At 45.3% G+C, this 23,712-nt stretch overlaps 2 protein-coding genes across 3 annotated transcripts in view; one reads left to right on the top strand and one right to left on the bottom strand.

Annotated features, from left to right (window-relative positions):
* Positions 1-3,380: 3,380 nt before the first annotated feature.
* SLC45A2 (solute carrier family 45 member 2) overlaps positions 3,381-23,712 on the bottom strand; it is a 45,868-nt gene continuing 25,536 nt past the window's right edge. Inside the window, exon 8 of one of the 2 annotated variants that reach the window (XM_020807115.3) lies at positions 3,381-3,559. In XM_020807115.3, coding sequence (XP_020662774.3) covers positions 3,542-3,559 — 18 coding nt within the window. In that variant the 3' untranslated portion in view covers positions 3,381-3,541. Of the gene's footprint in view, positions 3,560-17,534; positions 17,906-23,712 lie in introns of those variants that run through there. The other variant, XM_072992861.2, reaches the window with a different exon arrangement.
* RXFP3 (relaxin family peptide receptor 3) lies at positions 17,860-23,546 on the top strand. Its single transcript, XM_072992862.2, has 2 exons — positions 17,860-18,347; positions 18,534-23,546. Exon 2 carries the CDS (start codon positions 18,715-18,717, stop codon positions 20,071-20,073), a length of 1,359 nt encoding a protein of 452 aa, XP_072848963.2. The 5' UTR covers positions 17,860-18,347; positions 18,534-18,714; the 3' UTR covers positions 20,074-23,546.

The following is a 23,712-nucleotide window of genomic DNA, read 5'->3' as shown; positions in this document are numbered from 1 at the left end:
AGAAAACTGCATACTAAGTATGCCTTCTTATCTCTATGAGAGAGAAAAAAAGGTCAAGGTTCACATACCTCAAACTTCCCATTGTGGAAATGTATAGCTCTGAAAGATGTCTTAATGATTATGATACTTATTCTGTTGCTCGCTCTCGTGTACCTGTTGCCCCCACAAATCTCTGGAGATTGGATTGGGCATTCATGCTTTGGCAAAACCAACAGAACTTGAGAAAGAACTATGTATCCCAGAATTCCTCTCCCAGCATAGCTGCTGGGATTCTGGCAGTTCTAGCCCCAAAAAAGTAACTTTTGAAAATCCACAAAAGTGACTTCCAAGATCTGAAAAGGAATCACTTTATTCTATCATGGTGTGGTGTTCCAAACCAGTGGTTCCCAACCTTGGGTCTCTCAGTCCTTGAAGGGAGTTAATGGCGGAATGTTATTTGACTCCTCAGCAGCTTAGCATGTGATCAGATCTGCCTTGCATTGCAACTCCATCAGTCCCTCCCCAACCATTGGCCTTGGGGTCTTGGGCTGTTGACGTTGACAATCAAAGCCTCCCCACACCAAGTGCATGGTTTACTGTGAAAATATCCTGTGACACTCCCCAAAGTACTCTACACTAACAAGGTTCAGCATTTTAAATAGTGTGTCCATTTGGATAACTTTATACAGTGGCGCCTCGCAAGATGAACGTAATTCGTTCCGCGAGTAGCGCTGTCTTGTGAAAAAAATCATCTTGCAAAAAATGGCTTCCCATAGGAATGCATTGCAATACATTCCTATGGGAACCTCGTCTTGCGAGGCATCAGTCTCGAACCACCACCCCCCCCCCGTTTTGCAAAGCATGGCCATAGAAGAAGCCGTTTTGCAAGGCACCATAGTGATCAAAAAAACACATTCGTCTTGTGGGGTTTTTTTGTCCCACAAGCCTTTTGTCTTGCGAGGCACCACTGTAATTGCTTCCCTGTCCCTTCTTTGCTTATTTTGTGTGTGCTGCTCTTCCTAAAATTACAGACTTTTGAGCATTCCTTCAACAATATCATCATCTTGACTGCCCTACTGTCTAAATATGAACTCAAGAAGTTAAAACATTCTGTGGAGACCAAATGCAAGAGCAGTTACTTACTTAGACCTTCAATCATTACAAAGAGAGACAAGGAAGAGGAATTTTAATAGGTGCAGCTTTTCTTACCCTGCGAACATAAGCTGTAGCTGGCGAATCTCGAGATACAGCAGGCCCTCTCCTCTCTTGATGGCATCACTTTGGCTTATCTGAATGGAGTTTGACCAGAACTAGACATAGCCATTGTATTTGGATATGTGAGATCAAGTTACAGTAACACAAGGAAACTGAGGTTGACCAAGACTCACTACCTCACAATGGTTCAAGCATCAACACAAAAATAATCCCTCAAGACACTATTCACTAATTCGGGGTGTAGTCAAAGAATCCATCCAAATCTGCTGAATGCAGGCAAAATCCAAAGACAGGCCCAAACCTGGAAACATTTAGTGACAGACCAAGTGTGGGGAACTATTTGGCTGTTTGTAGGGTGGAGCCATGTGGAAGCTAAAGCTAAACTGAATCCCAAAAAGATTAATACTGCCCCCTTCTGGCTGTTCCGTGGCTTACTATATGCATCAACAATCTCTCCCTTCTCATGCAAAGGGGGGCGTTGTTGCAAAATAGTCCTGGAAAGCCTAAAGGCATTTTATAGATTTGATAAAATTCATACTCAGCAGCTAAATTACCGGACTCACTTTTCATTCATCTTCCCAAGATTACTTGACTTTGCTTTTAATGTTTGGATAATGAAATGAGTTGGTTTTTAAAAAAAGAAAAGTGGCCACAAATCAGTTGCACATTCATTCCTTTCCTGCCAGTCATGATGATAATTTTCAAACAAATTATTCACTTGTGTAATCATGTAAAAAGCAACCAGGATTACTTTGACACTCTCCTAATTAAATGCACCCAAAATAGCGTTTTCGTAATAATGAAATTATAGTAGGTCCAGTAAACACTTGAGATCAGAGAAGGCAATATTTAGCTTTACTTGGTGACTTGACTTCATAGTTTAGGCGTGCAGTGGGTACATGCCTGCATTTATTTGTTTTAATTATTAATTATTTCCAGAATTTCCAGACTGCTTCTTGATAGGATTCAAAGAGCTGTCTTTTACATTTCTACCAAATTACGGTCAACTAATAGTAGTGCCCTGAGCAAGATTTCCCACTGTTGAAAGAGGCTACCTTTCATATAACCTGAGCCAGGGTTACTCGGAGCTCTACCAAACCCTCACAACAGCAACTGGTCCAGTTGAGCAAATGACGTGCTGCTCAGAGGCTCCCACCTGCCTCCATACCTGGGGGGAAAGAACAGGTCCCTACCTGTGTTTCCCTCCTACCGAACACCCCAGACTCGCACTCTGTGGGAGGGAAGGAGAGCCAGTTAGAAGGTTGGGGAAGGCTGGAAATGAAAGGATGAAAATGAGTAAACAAGCCAGTTATCCAACTTTGACAGTGGGCAGAACGAAACAGCAGCAAGTAGCAACATTTAAAATTTTGGGGCAGAGTGTATCCTTCGTCTTTTCTACTGTATTGTGTCTGGGAGCCTGCATATTCATGTGTATGAGTGCCCACTTTTACCCCCAGGCACTGACTACTCTTCCCACCATTGGTTGATGTGCTTTCCACCTCATTAGCGTCAGTCCTGGCTTGCAACGTGCTTTTTCAAATGGCTGCAATGTTTCCCTTGCAACGAACGCTCTGCAAACCAGGTCCCTTTTCAGATAGGGCACTCCAAACCCGCTGGCTGGCTGGCTTTGTCAACTGATTTGTTGAAATATATTTCTGAACTGCCTTTCAAGACAGTCCTCTTCCAGTAATGGAACCTGCATTACAACATGTAAAAATATGCAACATCAAATGAATGATTAGAAGATCTGCAAATGTTGAAAATAAGCCTATTCAAATAAAACGCTATTTCAAATATCTAATGGCTGCAAATACCTTTATTAAATTCTAGAAAGAGCAAATAGGCTTTAAAACCTTTTCAAAAACAAAGCAGGAGCCAGCCATGTATTCCTCAAGAGGTAACTCTACTGCAAGAGTGACAGTTTAATTAAAGATCAGAGAATTTTCAGGGGACACCTCCCTCTGATAGGGCTGAAAGCTGGAAGAGAACATCTCACCATCTTTTAGCTTGCAGCTATTACTGGCTAGGAAAAATGCATTTTAAAGGATCCCCCCCCTCTCATTTATAAGAAATGAACTGCTGCTGTTACACATTACTGTGCCAAAGAAAGCAATACACTCCATATTGTGATGCTCATTGGTTTTTTTTGTTTTGTTTTGTTTTTACTTTCCATTATTTTTAACAAAGAAGATGGAAAAAAGAATAGCATAAAACTAGAAATTCTCTGGCCAACATTCTTCGAAAAAATGCCCTTTAAGGGTAACTCCTAAAAGTAACTAGAAAATGCTACTTACACCCACAAAAAAAGCAACTTTAATTTGAATTACATGGCTTTTGAAACATGATTTCATTCCACCCGCTTAACCTGAAAAAAAGAAAAAGAGAAATTAATTAGAGGTAATGATGTTGCTTGAAACAACTAATTAATTGTAAGCCTTGTTCCTTACTGCCAGTAGCTACGCATTTGAAGAAGTATCTCAACTTTTTTTTTCAGATGTGGAAAGGGAAGAATACAAGAGCAAGGAAACCTCAAAATGAACCATCATCACGTAGAAAGGGACATACTGTCTAGGAAACCCTGGAGGGCTAGAATTTGGTTCCATTGCCTGAGGATCCAGATCCTTTTTCTGCTGTGTGTGGATCACCACTGAGAATGTTCTGTCTCTCTAATGTTCAACTTGGCCAAAATTGGTGGGGGGGGGGGGAGAGGAAGAAGGGCCTTCAAAAAGAATAGTAGAGCATAGGTCTTCCTTCTTTGGGTCAGCTGCAGAAACTAGCCCTGTACTTAGCTAGTCATCTGGCCACCACAGACAATAAATAGCATTTGGAATTCCACCCCAGCCAGTTCCGCTGTCCCTTCTCCACCAGCTCAGCTGGCTTCCATGTTGGGAGGAACATTCCACCCTACTTCCATGGGAAGCATAGAAACCAAGTGGTCTAGAAGGTAAGGTCTTCTTCCTGTCTACTTGTCAGAAAGGACCCTTTCTTCCATTTTTCTGCTTTGGTAGGAATCAGCACTTATGTTTATGTAATCAGCACTCTCAATTTATTTATTTATTTATTTATTTATTTGATTTATATCCCGCTCATCTGGTAAATCTATACCACTCTGAGCGGCTAACAGGAACATATATACAATTATAATAAAATAAATTAAAAATCAATTAACAGAAATTGACAAAAATCATAAATAATCGCAAATAATAAATAGATAAAGAAGAGAAAAATAAATTAAGTTAGATTAGGTGCTGGCAGGAGGGAAGGCCTTGACATAGAGCCATGTTTTTAGTTGAGTTTTGAATGTACCCAGCGTAGGGGCCGCGCGAATCTCAGGAGGGAGATTGTTCCAAAGGCGAGGAGCCACCGCCAAGAAGGCCCGGTTTCGTGTCTTCTCCCTCCGGGCCTCCCTCGGCGTCAGGCTCCTCAGCCTCACCTCCTGGGTCGCGCGGGTGGTCCGGGTAGAACTTGGTGGGTGAAGGCGTTCCGCCAAGTATCGAGGTCCCAAACCGTTTAGGGCCTTATAAGTGAGCATTAAAACTTTGAAGTCAATACGGAAATGAATGGGCAGCCAATGCAGTCTAGCCAGGATAGGAGAAATGTGGTGGAATTTTCTCCCTCCGGTAAGGAGTCTGGCTGCTGCATTCTGCACCATCTGGAGTTTCCGTATCAGCCTCAAAGGTAGCCCCACATAGAGCGCGTTGCAGTGATCTAATCTTGAGATTACGAGCGCGTGTACTAAGGTGGTGAGCGCCCCCGAGTCGAGATAGGGCCGCAGCCGGGCAATCCGCCAAAGGTGGAAAAAGGCGGAGCGGACAACCGACGCCACCTGTGTTTCCATGGTGAGCGTCGGGTCCAAATGTATGCCCAAGCTGCGGACCCCACTCACCGGAGCCAGGGTGGCCCCCCCAAGCGAGAGAGAGCCAACCAAGCCACCAACCACGGGGGGGGGGCCACCCTCAGGACCTCCGTCTTGTCCGGGTTCAGCCGCAGGCCATTTTCCTGCATCCATTCCAGTACAGTCCCCAGGCAGCGCTGAAGGGACAGGACGGCATCACCTGCAGTTGGTAAAAAGGAGATGTAGAGCTGGGTGTCATCAGCATACTGATGCCACAGCGCTCCACACCCCCTGATGACCCCCGCTAGCGGCCTCATATAGATGTTAAATAGCATTGGGGAGATAATCGACCCCTGTGGAACCCCACAGTTGGAGTTCCACGGGGCCGAGACACTCTCCCCAAGCTGAACTCTCTGGGGGCGGTCCTCCAAGAAGGAACGGAGCCAGGCTAACGCCAGGCCACCGATTCCCAACTCGGAGAGCCTCCCCAGGAGGATACCGTGGTCGACGGTATCAAAGGCCGCCGAAATATCGAGGAGGACCAGCAGAGACATTTTGCCCCTGTCGGCCTCCCTCAGCAGGTCATCATATAGGGCGACCAATGCCGTCTCTGTACCGTGACGCGGCCTGAAGCCCGACTGGAACAGATCCAGGCCATCTGTTTCATCCAGGAGTGCCTGAAGCTGGTCTGCCGCCACCCTCTCCACCACTTTGCTCATGAAAGAAATATTGGCGACGGGCCTATAGTTGCCAATTTCGTCCGCCGCCAAACTAGGTTTCTTTCGTATGGGCCTAATGAGTGTCTCCTTGAGAGCAGGCGGGAACCTGCCCTCCAGGAAAGACCCATTTATTATTGCTGTGGCCCATTCAGTTGTTTTCGGCCTGGCTGCTTTGATTAGCCAGGCCGGGCAAGGGTCCAAGGAGGAGGTGGTGGCCCGACAGCGGTCAAGCACCCTGGCCACAGAATCAGGCGTTACTGGCTGGAAAGAGTCGAGAATAACCGGGCAAGATGGAGCGCTGGACATCTCAGCTCGATTCACTGCATTTAAAAAAGGAGAGAGCTCCCGGCGGATGGCCTCCACTTTAGATTTAAAAAATGCCGCAAATTGGTCAGGTGAAAAACTAGGGGGAGGCCTATCACCCGGACCAACTCCGGATAGGTCGCGCACTATACGGAAAAGCTCCGCCTGCTGGTTGGATGCTTCGCTTATCCGGTTAGCGAAGAATGATCTACATGCAGCCTTCACCTTATTCAGGTAAAGGTTAGTTGCGACCTTGACAGCTATCCAGTTGTTGTCCGTCGGGTTCTTCCTCCATCTACGCTCTAGCCTTCTCCTAATTCGCTTCATCGCCCGGAGCTCCAGGTTGAACCAGGGCGCCGGACGAGTTCTGCGCCGGAGAGGGCGTTTGGGCGTGATCGTGTCGACTGCCCGGGTGGCAGCGGTGGACCAGCTGTCCACCAGGACGTCAACAGGAGCGCTAGCCAGGTCAGCCGTAATCCCTCTCATGGCCTCCTGGAAACCGATCGGATCCAGTAGTCTTCGAGGGCGGACCATGGAAATAGGCCCCTGCTCCCTGCGGGGGGAGAGAGCCACTGTGAGGTTAGATTTTATCAGGTGGTGATCTGACCATGACAAGGGCATAGACACAAGGTCCGTCACCATCAGACCACTCTCGCCCCAATTGGAGGAAAAAACCAGGTCTAGCGTGTGGCCACCCACGTGGGTGGGGCCGTTGACATGTTGGGACATGTTCAAGGAAGCCATGGTTTCCAAGAACTCAAGAGCTGGCCCAGTAACCTCTGCCTCCGCATGCACGTTGAAATCACCCAAGACCAGAAGCCTCGGGGATCCCAACAATGCCGCGGAGACAAAGTCAGCCAGCTCCGGAAGGGAAGTGGCTGGGCCGCAGGGAGCACGGTAGCCCAGCAAAATCCCAATTCCATCCCTGGCCCCTATCGACACGTGGAGTGCCTCTAGACCCGGCCTTACCACCGAGGAGCGCCTGGTAACCTCCAAGTTGGATTTATAGACAATGGCTACTCCCCCTCCCCGTCCTTCCAGTCTACCCTGGTGCTGGACATCGTAACCGGGCGGGCAGATGAGAGCCAGGGGGGGACCACCCTCCCCATTGAGCCACATCTCGGTTATGCATGCCAGGTCTGCATTCTCCTCCAGGATAAGGTCATGAATCACCTGGGGCTTATTCGATACAGACCTGGCATTCAACAGCACCAGGGTTAGAGTGGAAGGCTGGCTGAACTGGCTGCCTCGATACTGGGGGTTGGCTGCAGCCTCAGAACAGTGTACAGCCTTCAAACATCTGTTCACTGTTCTACTAACACGAGCAGGGACTGCGTCAATGCCATATCGCCCTCTACCCATAACCACCGGGATGTTAAAAGGCCCCTCGCTGGGCAAGCAGGCCTCCCACTCCATGCCAGACGAAAAGAAAAGAGAGAAGAAATAAAATAATAATAATAATAATGGGAAAGCAAACACTAAATAATATCACCACTTAACAAATACAAAAAATACATAGCAATACAAAATTATAAACCCAATACAAACATAATGAATTCTAATTTAACAAAAAATAACAACAACAAAAAAAAAACATTCCCCCCCAATCTAACTACGTCCATCCTCCACTGCCTCGGAACCCTGTCTTTTTTAGTTTTGCTGGACTTGCTATTCTTGATGTTGTTAATATATTTCCAGGGGTTGTTAGAGTTGATGTTAAAGTCAGGGAAATTGCCGGATTGAGGATGTTACTCACAGGTTGCATCAAAATAAAAAGAACAGGCAGCGTCGAGAGCAGCGAAGTCCAGGCAAAAAGATAGATAGTCCCAGGCTTCCCTCTTTCCCTTCCTTGTAAAGGAGTCAATAGATTTTTATAGCTGGCCCTGGACGGGCTGGATGAACAGACCGAGTATGGAGAAGAAGCTGCTGGCCGAGAACCCAACATGGCGACCATCCAGGACTCTCCTAGGACGATGAGGTCTTCGTCCCACCAGGTCACCGCTGGCAATCCGCCTCTCTGTCTCAGCAGCCCGGGTCCCACAACGCTCCTAGGCAGCGCGGACCTCGCTGTTGGCCATAGGGAACACAGCACACCAGGTTCCAAGCACTGAGCTCTGATCTCAGCCCTGCAAAGATCGTCAAGGGGGGGGGAGGCGCCGAGTCACCAGACGCCGATCTTTCTCCTCTGGAGGGCTCAGCGTCAGCCTGGCCGGCAAGCCTGTTCCCTGGCAGCGCAGTTCTCCAGCGGTCGATAGACCCGACTCCTCAGCAAACACGGAAGCGCTCAAAACGCCACCTCCTGCGGCCAGCGAGGCACCCGAGCGTCCAAGCACAGCCGAAGCCGGGAGGCTCCAGTCGAGCCTCAGCCCCCAGCTCCGCGTCTGAGCTCTGGCTCCAGCCCCGCACTCAATCAGGCAGCCAGCAATCAATCAAAGAGGCCAGGAGAGGGACCAGAGAAGAGGGGGAGAGTGAAAGAAGAAGAGAGAAAGAAAAAAAAAAGGAAAAAGAGATAGGAAAGAGAAAGTTAGGAAAAGAGTACAAGAGGCGAACCGGCGCGGCGGAGGTAAGCGCTAACCGCCTGCTACCGACGCCATCTTGCAGACTGTCTCAAGGTTCACTACTTGTACTAATAATGTTGTGGTCACTTTGAAGTGTCATTTTCTGTGCTTGTGTCCCTCTTCACTGGGTCCCCATCTCCACAATGTATATTTGTATATAAAACTTTTGTTTTTGTTACATCTGCTGAAACAGGCCAAAACGGCCACTTCTCTGAAGATAACAGTTCTTCTGCACAGTGTATAGTGCCATACTGGAATTTGCTGTTGCAAGATATGCCGAGGGCTGCCAGCTTCAATTGCTTTAAAGAGGAATGAGATAAATCAGGAAGGATGAGGCAATAAATGGGTCCTTCAAGTCCTGGATCAAATCCAATTGATCAAATAGAGCAAATTGGACAATAATGCTGGGAAAGGTTAAAGGCATCAGGAAAAGAGGAAGACCAAAAAATGGAATGGATTGGCTCCCTAAAGACAGCTACAGGGTTAAGTTTGTAAGAGCTGAGTTGGGCTCTTGAGGACAGGACATGTTGGAGATCATTCATTCGTGGGGTCACCATAAGTCGGAAGCAACTTCGTGATGGATGGATGGATGGATGGATGGATGGATGGATGGATGGATGGATGGATGGATGGATGGATGGATGGATGGATGGTTGGTTGGTTGGTTGGTTGGTTGGTTGGTTGGTTGGTTGGTTGGTTGGTTGGTTGGTTGGTTGGTTGGTTGGTTGGTTGGTTGGTTGGTTGATTTACCCTTCCTGATTGATCCAATCCCCCTTTAAAGCCACGAGCAGGAGGGTGCCATCTTATTCATGTCCTGCATGTGGATTTTCTATCATCATCTGATCAGCTGTTGTAGAAACAGAATACTGGATATATCCTGCAAGTCTATTCTTATATTTTTATGTTTACACCCAACCTTATACAAGCTTCATCCAGACTTGTGTACGCACAGGGCAAAACAAACACCTATGGACAATATGTCTTTCCATGTGGCTTGCCAGAGGATGGTTGCTCAAAGTATGTATTCTCCCTTTTTTTTTTGTCTACAACAATGATTTCTGCAGGCTATTAGTGTTTCCAGTTTCCAAAACACCTGGTTTAACCTAAGCTGATGGTGGAGCAATAAAAACATTTGGCCTTCCTCTATCTGGTGCCCTTCAGATATGTTAGCCACCAACTCCCACCTGCTAGCTTGGTATGTAGTCCAACTTCATGTGTATGACACCAGTTTAGGGAAGGCTAATGTGTGCATCACATGAGAACTGCTGGATAACTCAGTGGTTTATGTCTCTGACTGTGGGGCCAGAGGTTGGGAGTTCAATTCCCCATTGTGCCTTCTTGACAGTAACTGGACTTGCTAATCCATGGTGTCCTTTCCAGTTCTGCAGTCCTATGATGATTAAAACATTTCCATCACTTAAAAACACATGCAGCTAATGTATGTTTCTATTTTTGAGGCTGAACTAAACAATACATAGAGGCTCTATAATTTCCTCTCCATGCTTAACAAAGATTGAACCTTCTTTATGTACTGTCGTGATGAAACACTAATGTATTATGTCAAAACAACCTGTTCTCATGTTTTTAATAATCTGCTATGTTCTTAGCCATTATTATCAGTAACACGTTTTTGCAGAACAATTCTTAGCGGTGCAGTATTGAATGAAGCAGAAGACAAAAGCTGGGAAGGAATGGCTGCCAAGCTAGCTGTTTGGTACAAAGGTACAGACTGACATTTAATTCAGATTTTTTTTAAAAGCTACATATTTTTTTCAGCATTAGATTTAGTGCCAGAAATGTTTCTCCCAGAAGTGTGATGTCCTTATTTACATGTAATAGTCAAGAAAGGTAGTCTTGTTACAGAAGTTGATGAAAGATCTGATTTCTGATTTAAAACAAAATTAAGGCAGTTGCGTACTCCTATTGGAGTATATAGCTTTCAGAGAACTATATTAAATATGTAGATGTCAGTATGAATACCTCATTGCCACCCTACCACCATGGGGCTTTGAGCAGCAGAGGACGTTCCACTTTGCTGTCACAACAGTCCTATAAAATAGTCAGAAGGTCAAATTATACATTACAGATTGCCCAGCATATTGTTCCAAATATCTGTATGTGATTCGGGCAAACTCTTGTTGTCTGAGCAGTCAGTTGCAAAGAAAGCCCAGTTTGCCTGTTGATGTCCAATCATGAAACAAAGTAAGCTAACTTAGAGGCGCTTCTTTCAGCACTTAAGGAATTCTCTCTTCTAATGATGTGCTACCCATAATGTATAGTTTGAACTTTTAGGACTGTGAGCTCTATGGCTGAGCAAGTGTGTTGGAACAAACTACTACAGTGTAAATCCAAAAGGGAAGATGACAGGACTCCATTTGATGTCACCTACAGCTCTCTACTCCAACCAAGTGTCAAGGACATGCAGCCCACTGTGGACAACAATACTTTCCTCTCACAAGCTTTGGTTGGCAGGCCTGTGCTAATTTACAGACGGGGTACCAATTTTACACAACTCACGGCAAATCACTGTCTCCTCACCACGGATGCAGAAACAAGAACAAGAACTTGCTACAAACTTAGGTGTCCACTCCATGCCCACGTCTGTTGTGTAAGCACCACTACATGTTCCAAAAATGACACCCCCTACATCCATGACTCACTCACTTGTTCATCATTAATGTGATATATGCCATCCTCTGCTGGCAGTGATCCTTTGCATTCTATATAGATCAAACAGGAATAAATGGATACACGTCTGACATGAGAAATAATAACACATTAAACTCAGCATTGCAACATTTCAGCCTCTCAGGACACCAATCTCGAATGGAATGTTGTAGGGGAAAAGAAATAACATTAATAAGGAGACAGTTAAGATGAGTTATAGTCATAACTTCCAGTATGCAGCCAGAGACTTAAACACAGAGCAGAGCTTCATTGTGCTCTGTCTATATTAATAAACTGGTTTTCACTATAATCTTGTATGTAGGCAGTAATGGTTTTTATTGGCAAGCCTCTGATCTCAGCACCAGTAACTGTTTCTCAAGAAGAAAAGTCATTACCTTGGCATTTTGAATACAAAACCCTAATCACTATGTATCAGCTGATACACTGTTTTTATTAGCTAAATTATCTATTGTCAGGATGCCTATGTGATCTTCGATGTTCATTCCCTGATGTTTACTGCCACATTACTGTTATCCTCAGTGCTCCACTTCACTTGATCACTACCCCCTACAACCATGTGCACTGCGTATGTTAGCCTGTCAACCAAAATATTATTGTAAAGTTTTGAATTTCTGGTAAAATTCCTTTTGCTACACAATAGAAGTACAGAGCTCTACTGAGGAGAATAGCTATAGGTTTACCAGAATTTGTCCCTTTCTCATCAACTAGAACTTAAAGTCTCAATAACTCACTCTGAGACATTTTTTGGAGAAATAATAAAAGTGTTTCTTTACTTACATTTGCTTGAAATTACAGACTTGTTAATACTGCTTTCTTTACTGCATACATACTTAGCAACCAACCTAACAGATCAACAACAAACAAACAACTGCCACAAACAGACTAAAGAGATGGAAAAAGAAAGCTCAGCAGAGAGGCAAGGCTCTCTTTGAATTCAGAGGCTGGAATGAACGATCGTCTAGTGCTGGATAGATAATCATCTGTGCTCAGCAAAGTCTCTCCCAGTCACTCAAACTACAGACAGCATGTGACTTTGCAAATAAAACTCCAACAAATGTTATACTCCATGTGTCTGATGAATGGATGCAACCCACAAAAACCCATGCTGAAATTAATCTGTTAGTCTTAAAGGCGCCACAAGGGTTTGTTATGTGTGTTTGTTTTGTTTTTATTACACATATTGTTTGTCATCTTTTAAAGAATTAGCTGAACAAACATAGTTTGAATTTTTTAAAAATTAAAACAATTTCAATTCTATTCTCGAAGGCTTTCACAGCCGGGATCTGATGGTTGCTGTGGGTTTTTCGGGCTCTTTGGCCATGTTCTGAAGGTTGTTCTTCCTAATGTTTTGCCAGGCTCTGTGGCTGTCCTCTGAAGATGCCTGCCACAGAGACTGGCGAAACGTTAGGAAGAACAACCTTCAGAATATGGCCAAAAAGCCCAAAAAACCCACAACAACCTATTTCAATTCTGTTTAAACTCTCATAAAAATGAAGCACAGAAGGGTGGGAAGAATGGCATACCTCATAGATCATATCCAACATCACACAAATGCACAGCCGCAGCCCCCAAATCATGTGTGTGTGTGTGTGTGTGTCTGTGTCTGTGTTGAATGGAAGAAGTGTTCTGAATTCTTGCCATATCCGAACATAACAGCCTTGTTTCACTTGCGTGGAACTCTTATGTCCATCTGGAAGGACCCTTATGCTAAAGGCTTGTGGGAAAATAAGTCCGACAGCAGCCTGTTTTCGATTTTCCTCGTACCTTCAAGTCTTTGGTAATGAATTATGCCCATCGAGGCTTTCAAGTTCAAGGGCAGTGGTAAATTATCATGTCTTATCAGTTGCTGATGCTATGGAAAACTGTGATAGACAATTTCCTGTTTAAAAGAGCATCTATCAAACCGTGCTTTCCTCTGTTACTCCTGCGACCTCTAGCGGCCAGTGTTAGAAGGGATCTATGGATCTAAATCAGTGGTTTCCCAACCTTGGGTCCCCAGATGTTCTTGGACTAGGACTTCCAGAAAACCTGGCCAGTGAAGCTAGTGGTGAAGGCTTCTGGGAGTTTCAGTCCAAAAACATTTGAGAATGTACAGCTGGGAACCACTGATCTAAATCAATCCTAAAATTAACATTAACCTAATGCTTTTCGGTTGTTGTTCTTTTGCTGGCTTAAGCTATTTGTTTGATTACCCAGTTGGCTGTCCTTGACGTCAACAACTTTTACCACATTACTCCTCTGACACTGGCTGAAATCCTGTTGCTTAGAGTAGTAAGTCACAACCAGACAGGACTGAATCGTTGGGGATTTGATGAGTTACCTCCTCCATAAGTTCCATTGATTCAGTGGGCCTACTCTTGTTGCAGCTTATTACACTAAGGAGCAGAACTGCAGTCAGTGTTTATATTTGTTGCCATTCTATCCATTAACATATATAAATAGTCTCATTTACACACACACACACACACACACAGAGAGAGAGAGAGAGAGAGAGAGAGAGAGAGAGGATAAGGTAAAAGGAGCTCATGTAATTGAGCAGAGTAAAGTAAGTACATGTAAAGTGAGCTCATAGAAATGGGCAAAGCACGGTGCCACAATCCCTGAACCGCTAATGCAAAGTAACGCTATTTGCCTCTTCATAACAATTGTCATTCTTACATGCTATCAAATAATTTCCTATAAGTTAATGCATATGGGTATTAACCTCCAAAGATCCTGTCATTAATATTCTTGCTCTGCTCTTCTGAACTAAAAAAATATGGTTTCATTGATTGAGTCATTCGGTCTTCTGCTTTTCCTGCTTCCTTTGGCTTTTCTCATCTTTATTGTCTCACCCCGTCTTTATTGTCTCTTATGAGTCTTGTTTTCTCATAATGTACCCGAAGTATGATTGCCTCAATGTACCGTATTTTTCCATGTATAAGACTATACTTTTGTCTAAAATCTTTAGACTAAAAATTGAGGGTCGTCTTATTCACAGAAGTAAGTTGAGGAGAGAACAAAAACAAGTGGAGGGGAAAGCAGGGTTCAAAGTGATCCTGCAGGGCTTTGATCCCTTTCCCCCTACACTTGCTAAGCCCCACTTATTTTTCATAATTTTGGATTAGAAAAGTGGTGGCGTCTTATACACGGAAAAATATGGTAATAATTTTAAGTTCCAGTGATAGTTCAGGCTTGGTTTGATTTAGCATCCATCTATTTGTCTTTCTGGCAGCTATGAAGATGAATACAGTAATAATAATGTGCTGTCAAGTCAATTCTGATTTATGGTAATCCTTCTAATGGTTTTCTAGGCAGAGAATAGTCAGAAGTCTTCTTCTGGAGGCACCCTGAGACTGTGCAGCTTGCCCAAGATCACACAGGCTGCCTGGGAGGCACAGTGAGGAATTGAACTCCCACCCTCTGGCTCTGCTACCTAAACCACTGAGCTGGGATACACATGGTAAGGGAAAACATTTAGGTTGGTAGGTGCTACAACTCACAGAATCTCTGGCAAACTGTAGGATTCTGGGAGCTGTGATCCAGAAAAGTAGCTTTTCACAAGTTCTTATGTAATTTGCATGGCTTTTAGTGTGCCCTTGGTTGCAAGTGACAATTCTAGGTTGGATCCACCATGTATTTCCTGTGGAACAAAGGACTTCCCCAATTTTGCAGTATGTTTTTTGTTCCAGGGCAGAAATGGAGGGGGCAGAAACTGTCCTCAGCTTCCCATTACCTTCAGTCTTCTATGCTCCCCCAAATCTGCTCTGGAGGGTTGGGGGACCCTTCGAAGAACTGGGTGCAAATGGCACTGGGACTGAAAAGGGAAGAGGAGATAAGTGAAAAATGGCCTGTTCCTCCTGACTACTGCCCCCAATGCATGAAAAGAAGCTTAATCCAGCTCAATGGGTTTATTTAGTCAGTGCAGTTATCATTTAAAACATTGTAAATCTCCAACCTTTGACAAACATCACTCAAAATAAATAAAGGACAAGTATCAAAGCTGGAACAAGAACATCAATAAAACTGTCTGCTCACTGAAAGCTAAGCATAATTGTAAATTTTAAAAAGGTAGCTGTGCTGATCCAGGAGCAAGAGAAATCCATTTTTAAGGAATTCCTTTATTATAACCATTTAAAATGTACATTTTTTTCAGCATTTAGGTTGTAGTTTTCACAGTCTTAATGTGATCACAGCTAAAGTCCAATAAAATACGATTGCCTTGCCCTGGTGATAATGCTGGTCCTGGACAAACCACACGTGGAAGGGCATTTCAGAGCTGAGGAGCTACCCCAAAAAAGGCCCTTCCCATATTGCCACCTGCTTCACCTTGGAAGGCAAGGAGATTCAAAAGCATAGTCTCTGAATGATAGAGAGGCTGACCTGGGAGTCGTTGTTCCTTCAGAGACCCTGGGTTTGTTTGTAGCTTAGAACTGTAAATCAAAAACCACACCAGGAGGTATTGCTAATCTTCCAGCATAGGTTTGGCCCTCCAAGAGGCACATATTTCAGACCTTCTTTCTGCAACTGCCAGGCCTTCCATGGCTCTGGGTAGGCTTCAGTCTACTCAGAGAGCTCAAGACCTTTGTTTTGCATTGAATCTACAGTATCTCTTACTCGCAGTCTGCACCATAGCTTGATTTTGTATGTTTGGCGGGGGCTTTTTGCCTCTTCCCTACCCCCTATGTTTTTAACCATCTGTGCCAAGAGAACTCTTCTGGAGAGCTCAAAAACGTGCCTTGTCTGAGACCTTTTACATATCCAGTAAAGATATTATTCTAGCCAGAATGTTGTTCTTTCTCTCCATAAGTCCTCATACTAATTTCATTCCGCAAGTCAGCCGTTCATTATATTCCATCAGCGTGGGTGTTAAGAGTCCCCTGGTTGCTCCTAGAAACAGGGTTGCTACCATGAATGCCCCAGGTTCAAGGAACAATCTGCTGACAATCATATGGAGCTCTGCAATTGTCTTTGGAAGGAGATATGCCAGTTCTGGCTGGCTTACAGTCTGGCTAACTCTGTAATGAGTAAGAATGAGTGACTAAAAAGTGACCTATAAATGCTTTGAATTAATGCATTTTCAAGGAAAACATTTGAAAAGCCTTTGAAACTTAGGAAGTCGCCTTATACCGAGTCAAGCCATTGGTCCAGATAGCCCAATATGACCAGCTCTGATCGGCAGCAGGTCTTCAGGGTTTCTGACAGGATTGGTTCCTGGTCCTACCCAGAGAGCCCAGGTAGTCCCAGGTGGTCTCTCCTTTAAACACACACCAGGCCTGATCCTACTTACCTTCCTAAATTGGATGAAACTAGGTGTATTACAACAGCTTATTATTTTTCTAATAATATTTCATAGGGAGATAATTTGGGGGGAAACACCCCAATAGTATTTATTAAGGTACACTATTGAAAACCCATGAGAGATCTACCAGAACTTTAAGGTCTTTGGCCAGTTTCAAACTGTCTATTTAACAATTGTAAAGTAAGATAAAAATGTGATGTCATGTAGTAAAAATAATCTTTATCAACAATTGATAGCACTCAGGCTGTCACACTACCTTTCTTGAAAGCTCCGTTACTAAACAAATAATCATACAGGTTTCTTTTACTTATTCTGTGGCAATGAGAAAAGGATATGACACATAACTTTGAAAACCCTGGTTTTCTCTATTTTTTCCTATGCCTTAGAGAGCTTTCTTTTAGACCAAGGCTAAATCCATGCACCCTAAGACTGCAATCCTTGGAAGTAATATCTATTTAAATCAATGAGACCTACTTCCAGGTAACTGAGTATATCTGGGAGTGAGCCCCTCTGAATTAGATTGAACTTACTTATGAGTAATCAGAGGATTGAATTGTAAGACTGCAATAGTCTTACAAAGCAAATATCTGGAAGCAAATATCATTGATTTAAATAAGATTACTTCCAAGTAGATCTGCAGTGTAGGCAATGTCACTGTGAAAGTGACTTTGAAAGGCAGGCTGTATCAGAAAAATTACTGAAAGCTGTAGCCTAAACACTTTGCTTGCTTCACTACCAAACTTTTCATAGTTAGTGTGCTTGAGCAATTTGCATAACCAAAACGAATCCAAGATAGAAACAAAAGTATTGTGACACCTTAAAGGCTAATCTATGGCTAAATATTTCACTGATATCTGAGCAGAGCAGTTAATAATAGCACATTTTGGAGAGAGCTCACTCATATGGTACCCATAAATTGAAGACACGTAATAAAAAACAACAAATATCTCAACCTGTTATATTTGAAGGAAGCTTTATTTCTTCTCACTTTTTTGGTCATACAAAATTTAAATCTGTTTGTCTTTAATGTCCCACAATACTTTCTTTGTTTTATTTGGGGCCTCTATCAGAATTATTGTTTTTCTCCTGTATAGCAGAAAAAACCATTTCCACCTTGAGTTTGGGGGAAACTTTATGTATGTACACACAGTCTGTACCTCTCTCCAGCAAGCAGGCAGACAGACAGAGATAAAGGTAAGAGGAGGTGGAGAAAGAGAGTAAGACATGCGTTTGAAGTGGAGGTTGCGATCCCTTCTGCCACAAGCTATCCTGCGCTTACAGTTCCGTGAAGGTGGCTGTAGATCATCTTAAGATTTGCGGCGCGTACCTGCAGGAAGAAAGGTCAGAAAATCGGTGGAAAGGAACAAATCCCAAGGGATACTGCGGTGCCAGCTAATGAGGCTGCCAAAGGGAGCAGGAGAGAGAGAGAGAGAGAGAGAGAGAGAGGCGGGCACAGTGCACGTTACCCGATGGCTAGATTTCAGGACCTCAGAGAGCTCCGGGAGGGCGTCGCTGCGCGCGCACCTTAAAAGCTGCCAGCGGTGGCAGAAAGCGTTATAACCGCACCAGAGCAGGAGGAAGCAAAGACTTGACAAGTGTAGATGACCGGCTAATTGAAGTATTAAAAAAAGAGAGAGAGAGAGAGAGAGGACACCTCCTTCTTTCAAAGATAACCCTAGAAGGCTGGAACGCGAACATCATAGCCACTCACACACCAGCCCATGCAGGCACCTCGGAAAGGATCTGCTCCTGAGAAGATCAACCGAATGGTAAAGTAGCGGCTGGGTCACTTTCTTTCGAAGGCTAGTGGGAGGGTGGGGTGTCTATACATCGCCGCCTGCTTTGGGGTTGCTATGCTTATTCTGCAAATGAAAAAGAGCCGTGACTCTCCCTCTCCCCTTTCCTTCAGAAGGCAAGGCGGCTGCATCGTTTTTCCCCCTTTCGTTAACCCACAGATTCCTCCCCGATGACTTTAGCCAGCTCCGGCAACAACCCCAGGGAGAGGCTCCTCGCTCGTTTGGCGCCCGAGACTGTGTTGGCCGGCAGGTTAGAAGACCTCCCCTTTCGATCGCCAGAGCCTTGCCAGCGTGGGTGCGGTGGGACGAAAGAGAGCAAGAGGTTTCCTCCTGCGATGGGATGGGTGCCCTCTGTGAATACAGTTACTGCTCTCTAGCAGCCAGCATGAAAGACGCCAACGCGGGGGATTTCCTGGACGCCTTCCCCGCCTCAAGCCTCATGGAGGAAAGGCTGGTGGGCAACGGAACCAACGAGACCCTCCCGGAATTCTGGAGGAGCCTCGTCAACTTGGAGAGGGCTGAGGGGGTGCGAGGGAGCGCCTCGATTGTCCTGCGGATCTTCCTCTCCATCGTCTACTCCGTGGTGTGCGCCCTCGGGCTGGTGGGCAACGTGCTGGTGCTGTACTTGATGAAAAGCAAATGGAAGAAGTCCTCCATCAATCTCTTTGTGACCTGCCTGGCCTTGACCGATTTCCAGTTTGTCTTGACTTTGCCCTTCTGGGCGGTGGAGAATGCTTTGGATTACACCTGGCTCTTCGGCAATGCCATGTGCAAGATCCTCTCCTACGTGACGGCCATGAACATGTACGCCAGTGTCTTCTTTCTCACGGCCATGAGCATTGCCCGCTACCATGCGGTGGCCTCTGCCCTGAAAAGCAGAAGGCAAGGAGGGCTGCCTGGCGGCTCCTTTCCGGCCAAATGGCTGTGCGCGCTGGTCTGGATCTTGGCCATTCTGGCCTCTCTGCCCACTGGCATCTTCTCCACCGTCACCAATCTCTTGGGCGAGGAACTCTGCCTGATCAGGCTCCCCGACAAGCAAGGCAGCAATTTCCGGCTGGGACTCTACCAAGCCCAGAAAGTCCTCTTGGGTTTTTTGTTGCCTCTGAGCATCATCACCTTTTGCTACCTTCTGCTGGTGCGCTTCATCAGCGACAGGCACGTGGGTGCCAGCTCCTGCGGCCCAAGCATGAAGCGCCGGACCAAAGTGACCAAATCGGTGACCATCGTGGTCCTGTCCTTCTTCCTCTGCTGGCTGCCCAACCAGGCGCTCACCACCTGGGGGATCCTCATCAAGCTGAACGCCCTACACTTCAGTTACGCCTACTTTGTCTCCCAGGCGTACTTCTTTCCCATCACCGTGTGCCTCGCACACTCCAACAGCTGCCTCAACCCCATCTTCTACTGCCTCATGCGCAGGGAGTTCCGCAAAGCACTCAAGAAACTGCTCTGGAGGATCACATCGCCCTCGGTCACCGCCATGCGCCCTTTCACAGCCACCACCAAGCCCGAGCAGGAGGAGCAGGTACTGCATAGTCTGATGCCTGCGAATCCAGCAAGTAGTAGTTGCCCTCCTCCTCCTCCAGCAGCTGCTGCAGCTCAAACCCTGCCAGACATCATTTCCTATCCGCCCGGCGTGGTTGTGTACAGCAGCCGCTCTGAGCCCTTGCCCAGCAGCACCTCTGCTGAGCTTCCCTCCTAAACCTATGGAACCATGGCATAGAGGGAAATGGGGACTATTCCTTCTCTCCAGGGCCAGTAGATTGACAGTAAGAGGGAGTTCTCACTGTATTGAACCGCACCTGGGATTGCCTCTTATCTGGGTCGAGAAGTGGCCAATGGAGCAGAGGTAAATTTGGAAGTTCCGGGGCTCATCATTCATGACATTTCCAATATCCAACCCCTCCCTGAGTGAAAATGCAGCCAGCCAGATTCATCCCACATCAAGAAAGGAGTATTATAAGTTTTTTGTTTCCACTACGGGCAGGTCTTTTGCAAAACTAATAGCTCTTAACTGCCTATTAAAAATAAATCAACTTTGCATTATAACAGGGTTAGGAAGCAATGATATGCTGTTCCTAGAAAATCCATTTCTCTCACTCCTGTTCTCCCAGTGGTGGTTGCAGCTAAACTCAAAGAGAACAAGGAAACCTCCAGTGAGGAGCGGCAGACAACATAATAGTACCTGCCAATGAGAAAAATCCTAAGGCTTTGCTCCTGGCTGCACTATACCAGTGGGAATGGGGCAGCATTTATAAAAATGGGCTCCTCAAACCGCTTAATAAAAACCGCCCAAGAGGGAGGGGAGAGAAAAAGGGAAAGTTTGCGTAGGACTCTTCTGTTATTCCAGGGAAATGTTCTTCACAAGAGAAAGAGCAACCTACAAACGACACTAGACTAGACTAGAAGTATGTTGGGGTCTCCTATCACTGAGAATTAGATGGTGTAACCACTCTGGGAATACGGTGCACAGTTCAGATCAGCCTGCCTTCAAAAGGGTATTGTAGAGCTTGAGAAAGTCTTGCTAAATAATCAAGGAGCCCCCCTCAGGAAAGGAAACTTTGAGCGCTTGAGGTTTGCAGGAGAAGTGGCTGTGGGATCCACTAAAAGACACAAAGATCAAGATTTTGTCTCTCCTGAGGCACCAAAGAGTTACGAATGAGATGAGTTTTCACATTCTTCAGTGCTCTTCCTCAGGTTGGCACTTTTTATCATTGGGGGGGGGGGGGAACGGCCAGTCAGGAGGGCAGAAAGAATAATGATACATAAAAGTTATGCATGGTTGTGGTAAATGTGTAGGAAGAAGCTTTTCTCAATTTCTTACAATACTGGATCATGGGCTGATATAGATTCCCGTGGAAGCTGCTGCCACAAGGTGTAGCGAGAGATGACAACTTGGATGGCTTTCAAAGGAGCTTAAAGAAATTCATGGCAAACTAAGGGATTACCGCCCAGCATTGGAGAAACTAGGATCTTCCTATTAGTTCCTAAGGAACATGAAAAGGAGGACACTCCTGTACTGATGAAACACTTGTGAGCTTCCATCTAGCGCAGCTGTTTGGTCACAGCAGGATCTTAGCCTAGATGGCATTGGGTCTCCTCCAGCAGGGATATTTTTACACGAGACATCCCCTTGTTGAAAAGGATACACAGGGACTGTGTTAAGGAGGTGAGTGTCTGGACTTGTCCATCTTGGGAACAAGCTATGTGTTGCTGAGTACTGCCATTACACCAGAACTGGTATTTGTCTATTTCATTTCCCATCAGGAAATGGGTGGGGTCAGAATTTTCTCATCCTGTTGGGACAAGAGAGCTTTTTATGTAAGAAGCATCATCAGATGATTCAGTTCCAAGTGGGAGAAGATTGTACATTTATACCCAGCAGCTGCTCCTGGAATAATCCTATCCTCAGGCTTGAAGCATGCTCCATGTTCTGATATCCCATAGTAGCACCTGTGCTCAGGCTGAAATCTGAGAGGTACCCAAATCCTGGAAGTGTTCTTTCTAAATTACTAGCCACTCCCCCGAATGGCCACCACATCCAGCATGACTGGGCTGGACTGTTGGTGGGTGTTGTTGTCCAAAAAAGCAACTCTCTCAAGTCCTGAAGATGCTGACATTTAGTGATGGAGGAGAGAGCAAGTCAGAATGAGTCTGTAGTGTTGTTGCATTCCTGGGGCAAACCTTTGAATCCAAAGAAAAGTAGAAAGAACCTAGATCTGTGGCTTCAGAACCTCTCTGCCCTGCTCACGTCCTCCCCCCCCCCCATGATATTTTCCTGTTTCCAGAGCTGTGAAATATATTGGGGACTTTAAAAAGCACAACTAATATCACAAGACCCCTGTTGTCAGATTAGACCAAAACTCCTCTTAGTCTAGCATCTGGTTTCCAAGAGCAACTAGAGAATTGCGCAACTTGGATGTCCTTTCTGATTGGAACTCCTAGAATCTTTCAGCTAGCTTGGCTGTGTTTGCTGGGGGATGATGTAGGAGTTGTTGTTTAGTCATTAAGTCATGTCTGACTCTTTGTGACCCCATGGAGCAGAGCATGCCAGGCCCTCCTATCTTCCACTGCCTCCCAGAGTCAGGTCAAATTCATGTTGGTCACTTCGATGACACTGTCCATCCATCTCGTCCTCTGTCGTCCCCTTCCCCTCTTGCCCTCACACTTTCCTAACATCAGGGTCTTTTCCAGGGAGTCTTCTCTTCTCATGAGATGGCCAATGTATTGGAGCCTCAGCTTCAGGAACTGTCCTTCCGGTGAACACTCAGGGTTGATTTCCTTTAGAATGGATAGGTTTGTTCTCCTTGCAGTCCAGGGGACTCTCAAGAGTCTCCTCCAGCACCACAATTCAAAAGTGTCAATTCTTTGGTGGTCAGCCTTCTTTATGGTCCATCTCTCACTTCCATACATCGCTAGTGGAAAACCATAGCTCTGGCTATGCGGACCTTTGTCGGCAAGGTGATGACTCTGATTTTTAAGATGTAGGAGTTAGGGTTCAAAAATAAATTCTCCAAGCTGGGCAGGTGTCTCTCGGAAGCCCACAACCAATGCACCAGGCACATGCCCTTTCCTGCCAGCTGCTCATCCTTAGTTCTCAATGTTCAGAGATAAACTGCTGTATTCAGCTGGCACAAGTGCTAGTGCTGGCGGAGCTGCCTGGATTTGTCTTTATGACCTGTCTGGAAAAATATTGTATGTACCTTTAAAATAAATCATCCTCGTTGGACATGACTCCTGAAATCTTTCTCTGGTACTTCTGTATTCCTCACTCAAGTCATGAACTGCTTGACTTAAATGGATATAAACAACAGTACTTTTATCCATGAACTTTTTCTCTCCAGATTCCTTATTTGGAGAGAACTCAGCTCTGACATTGTTTGCTACCATTCATCCTCTCCAGCTTTGATTTACAGGTAACTCTCCAAGGCTCTTATTGCACTAATCCAAATGACACAGTGTTCGCACGTAAGGGCTGGAGATTGTGCCAAAGGTTGATTGCCGTTGTACCCAAGCATGCTAATTCTTGTACATTAATATGAATCCCAAATGGCTAGGCTGGTGCTCCAAAACTGGAAATAAAGGATGCTTCAATGAAGAAACCCTTGTACCAATTCTCTGTATCAAGAGACAATGCCTTGTTATCTGTGGATGATTAAATCACTATATGCGTAACATTCTTGAGCGTGGTTATTCCTTTGTGCATGAGTATGCATTCAAGTGCTCTTGTGCACTGAACTGTCTGTTTTAGAGTACAGGTTACCTGATCTGACACGGGGGGGGGGAGCAGGCGGGAGGGAGTGATGGAGCTACTTCCCTGCTGGACCTCAACTAGCTTGAT

The sequence above is a fragment of the Pogona vitticeps genome, chromosome 2, assembly GCF_051106095.1.
Source record: "Pogona vitticeps strain Pit_001003342236 chromosome 2, PviZW2.1, whole genome shotgun sequence".
NCBI classification, from domain to species: Eukaryota; Metazoa; Chordata; class Lepidosauria; order Squamata; family Agamidae; genus Pogona; species Pogona vitticeps.
The sequence above is the reverse complement of the archived record's forward strand: the minus strand, read 5'-3'. Positions and strand labels throughout refer to the sequence as shown.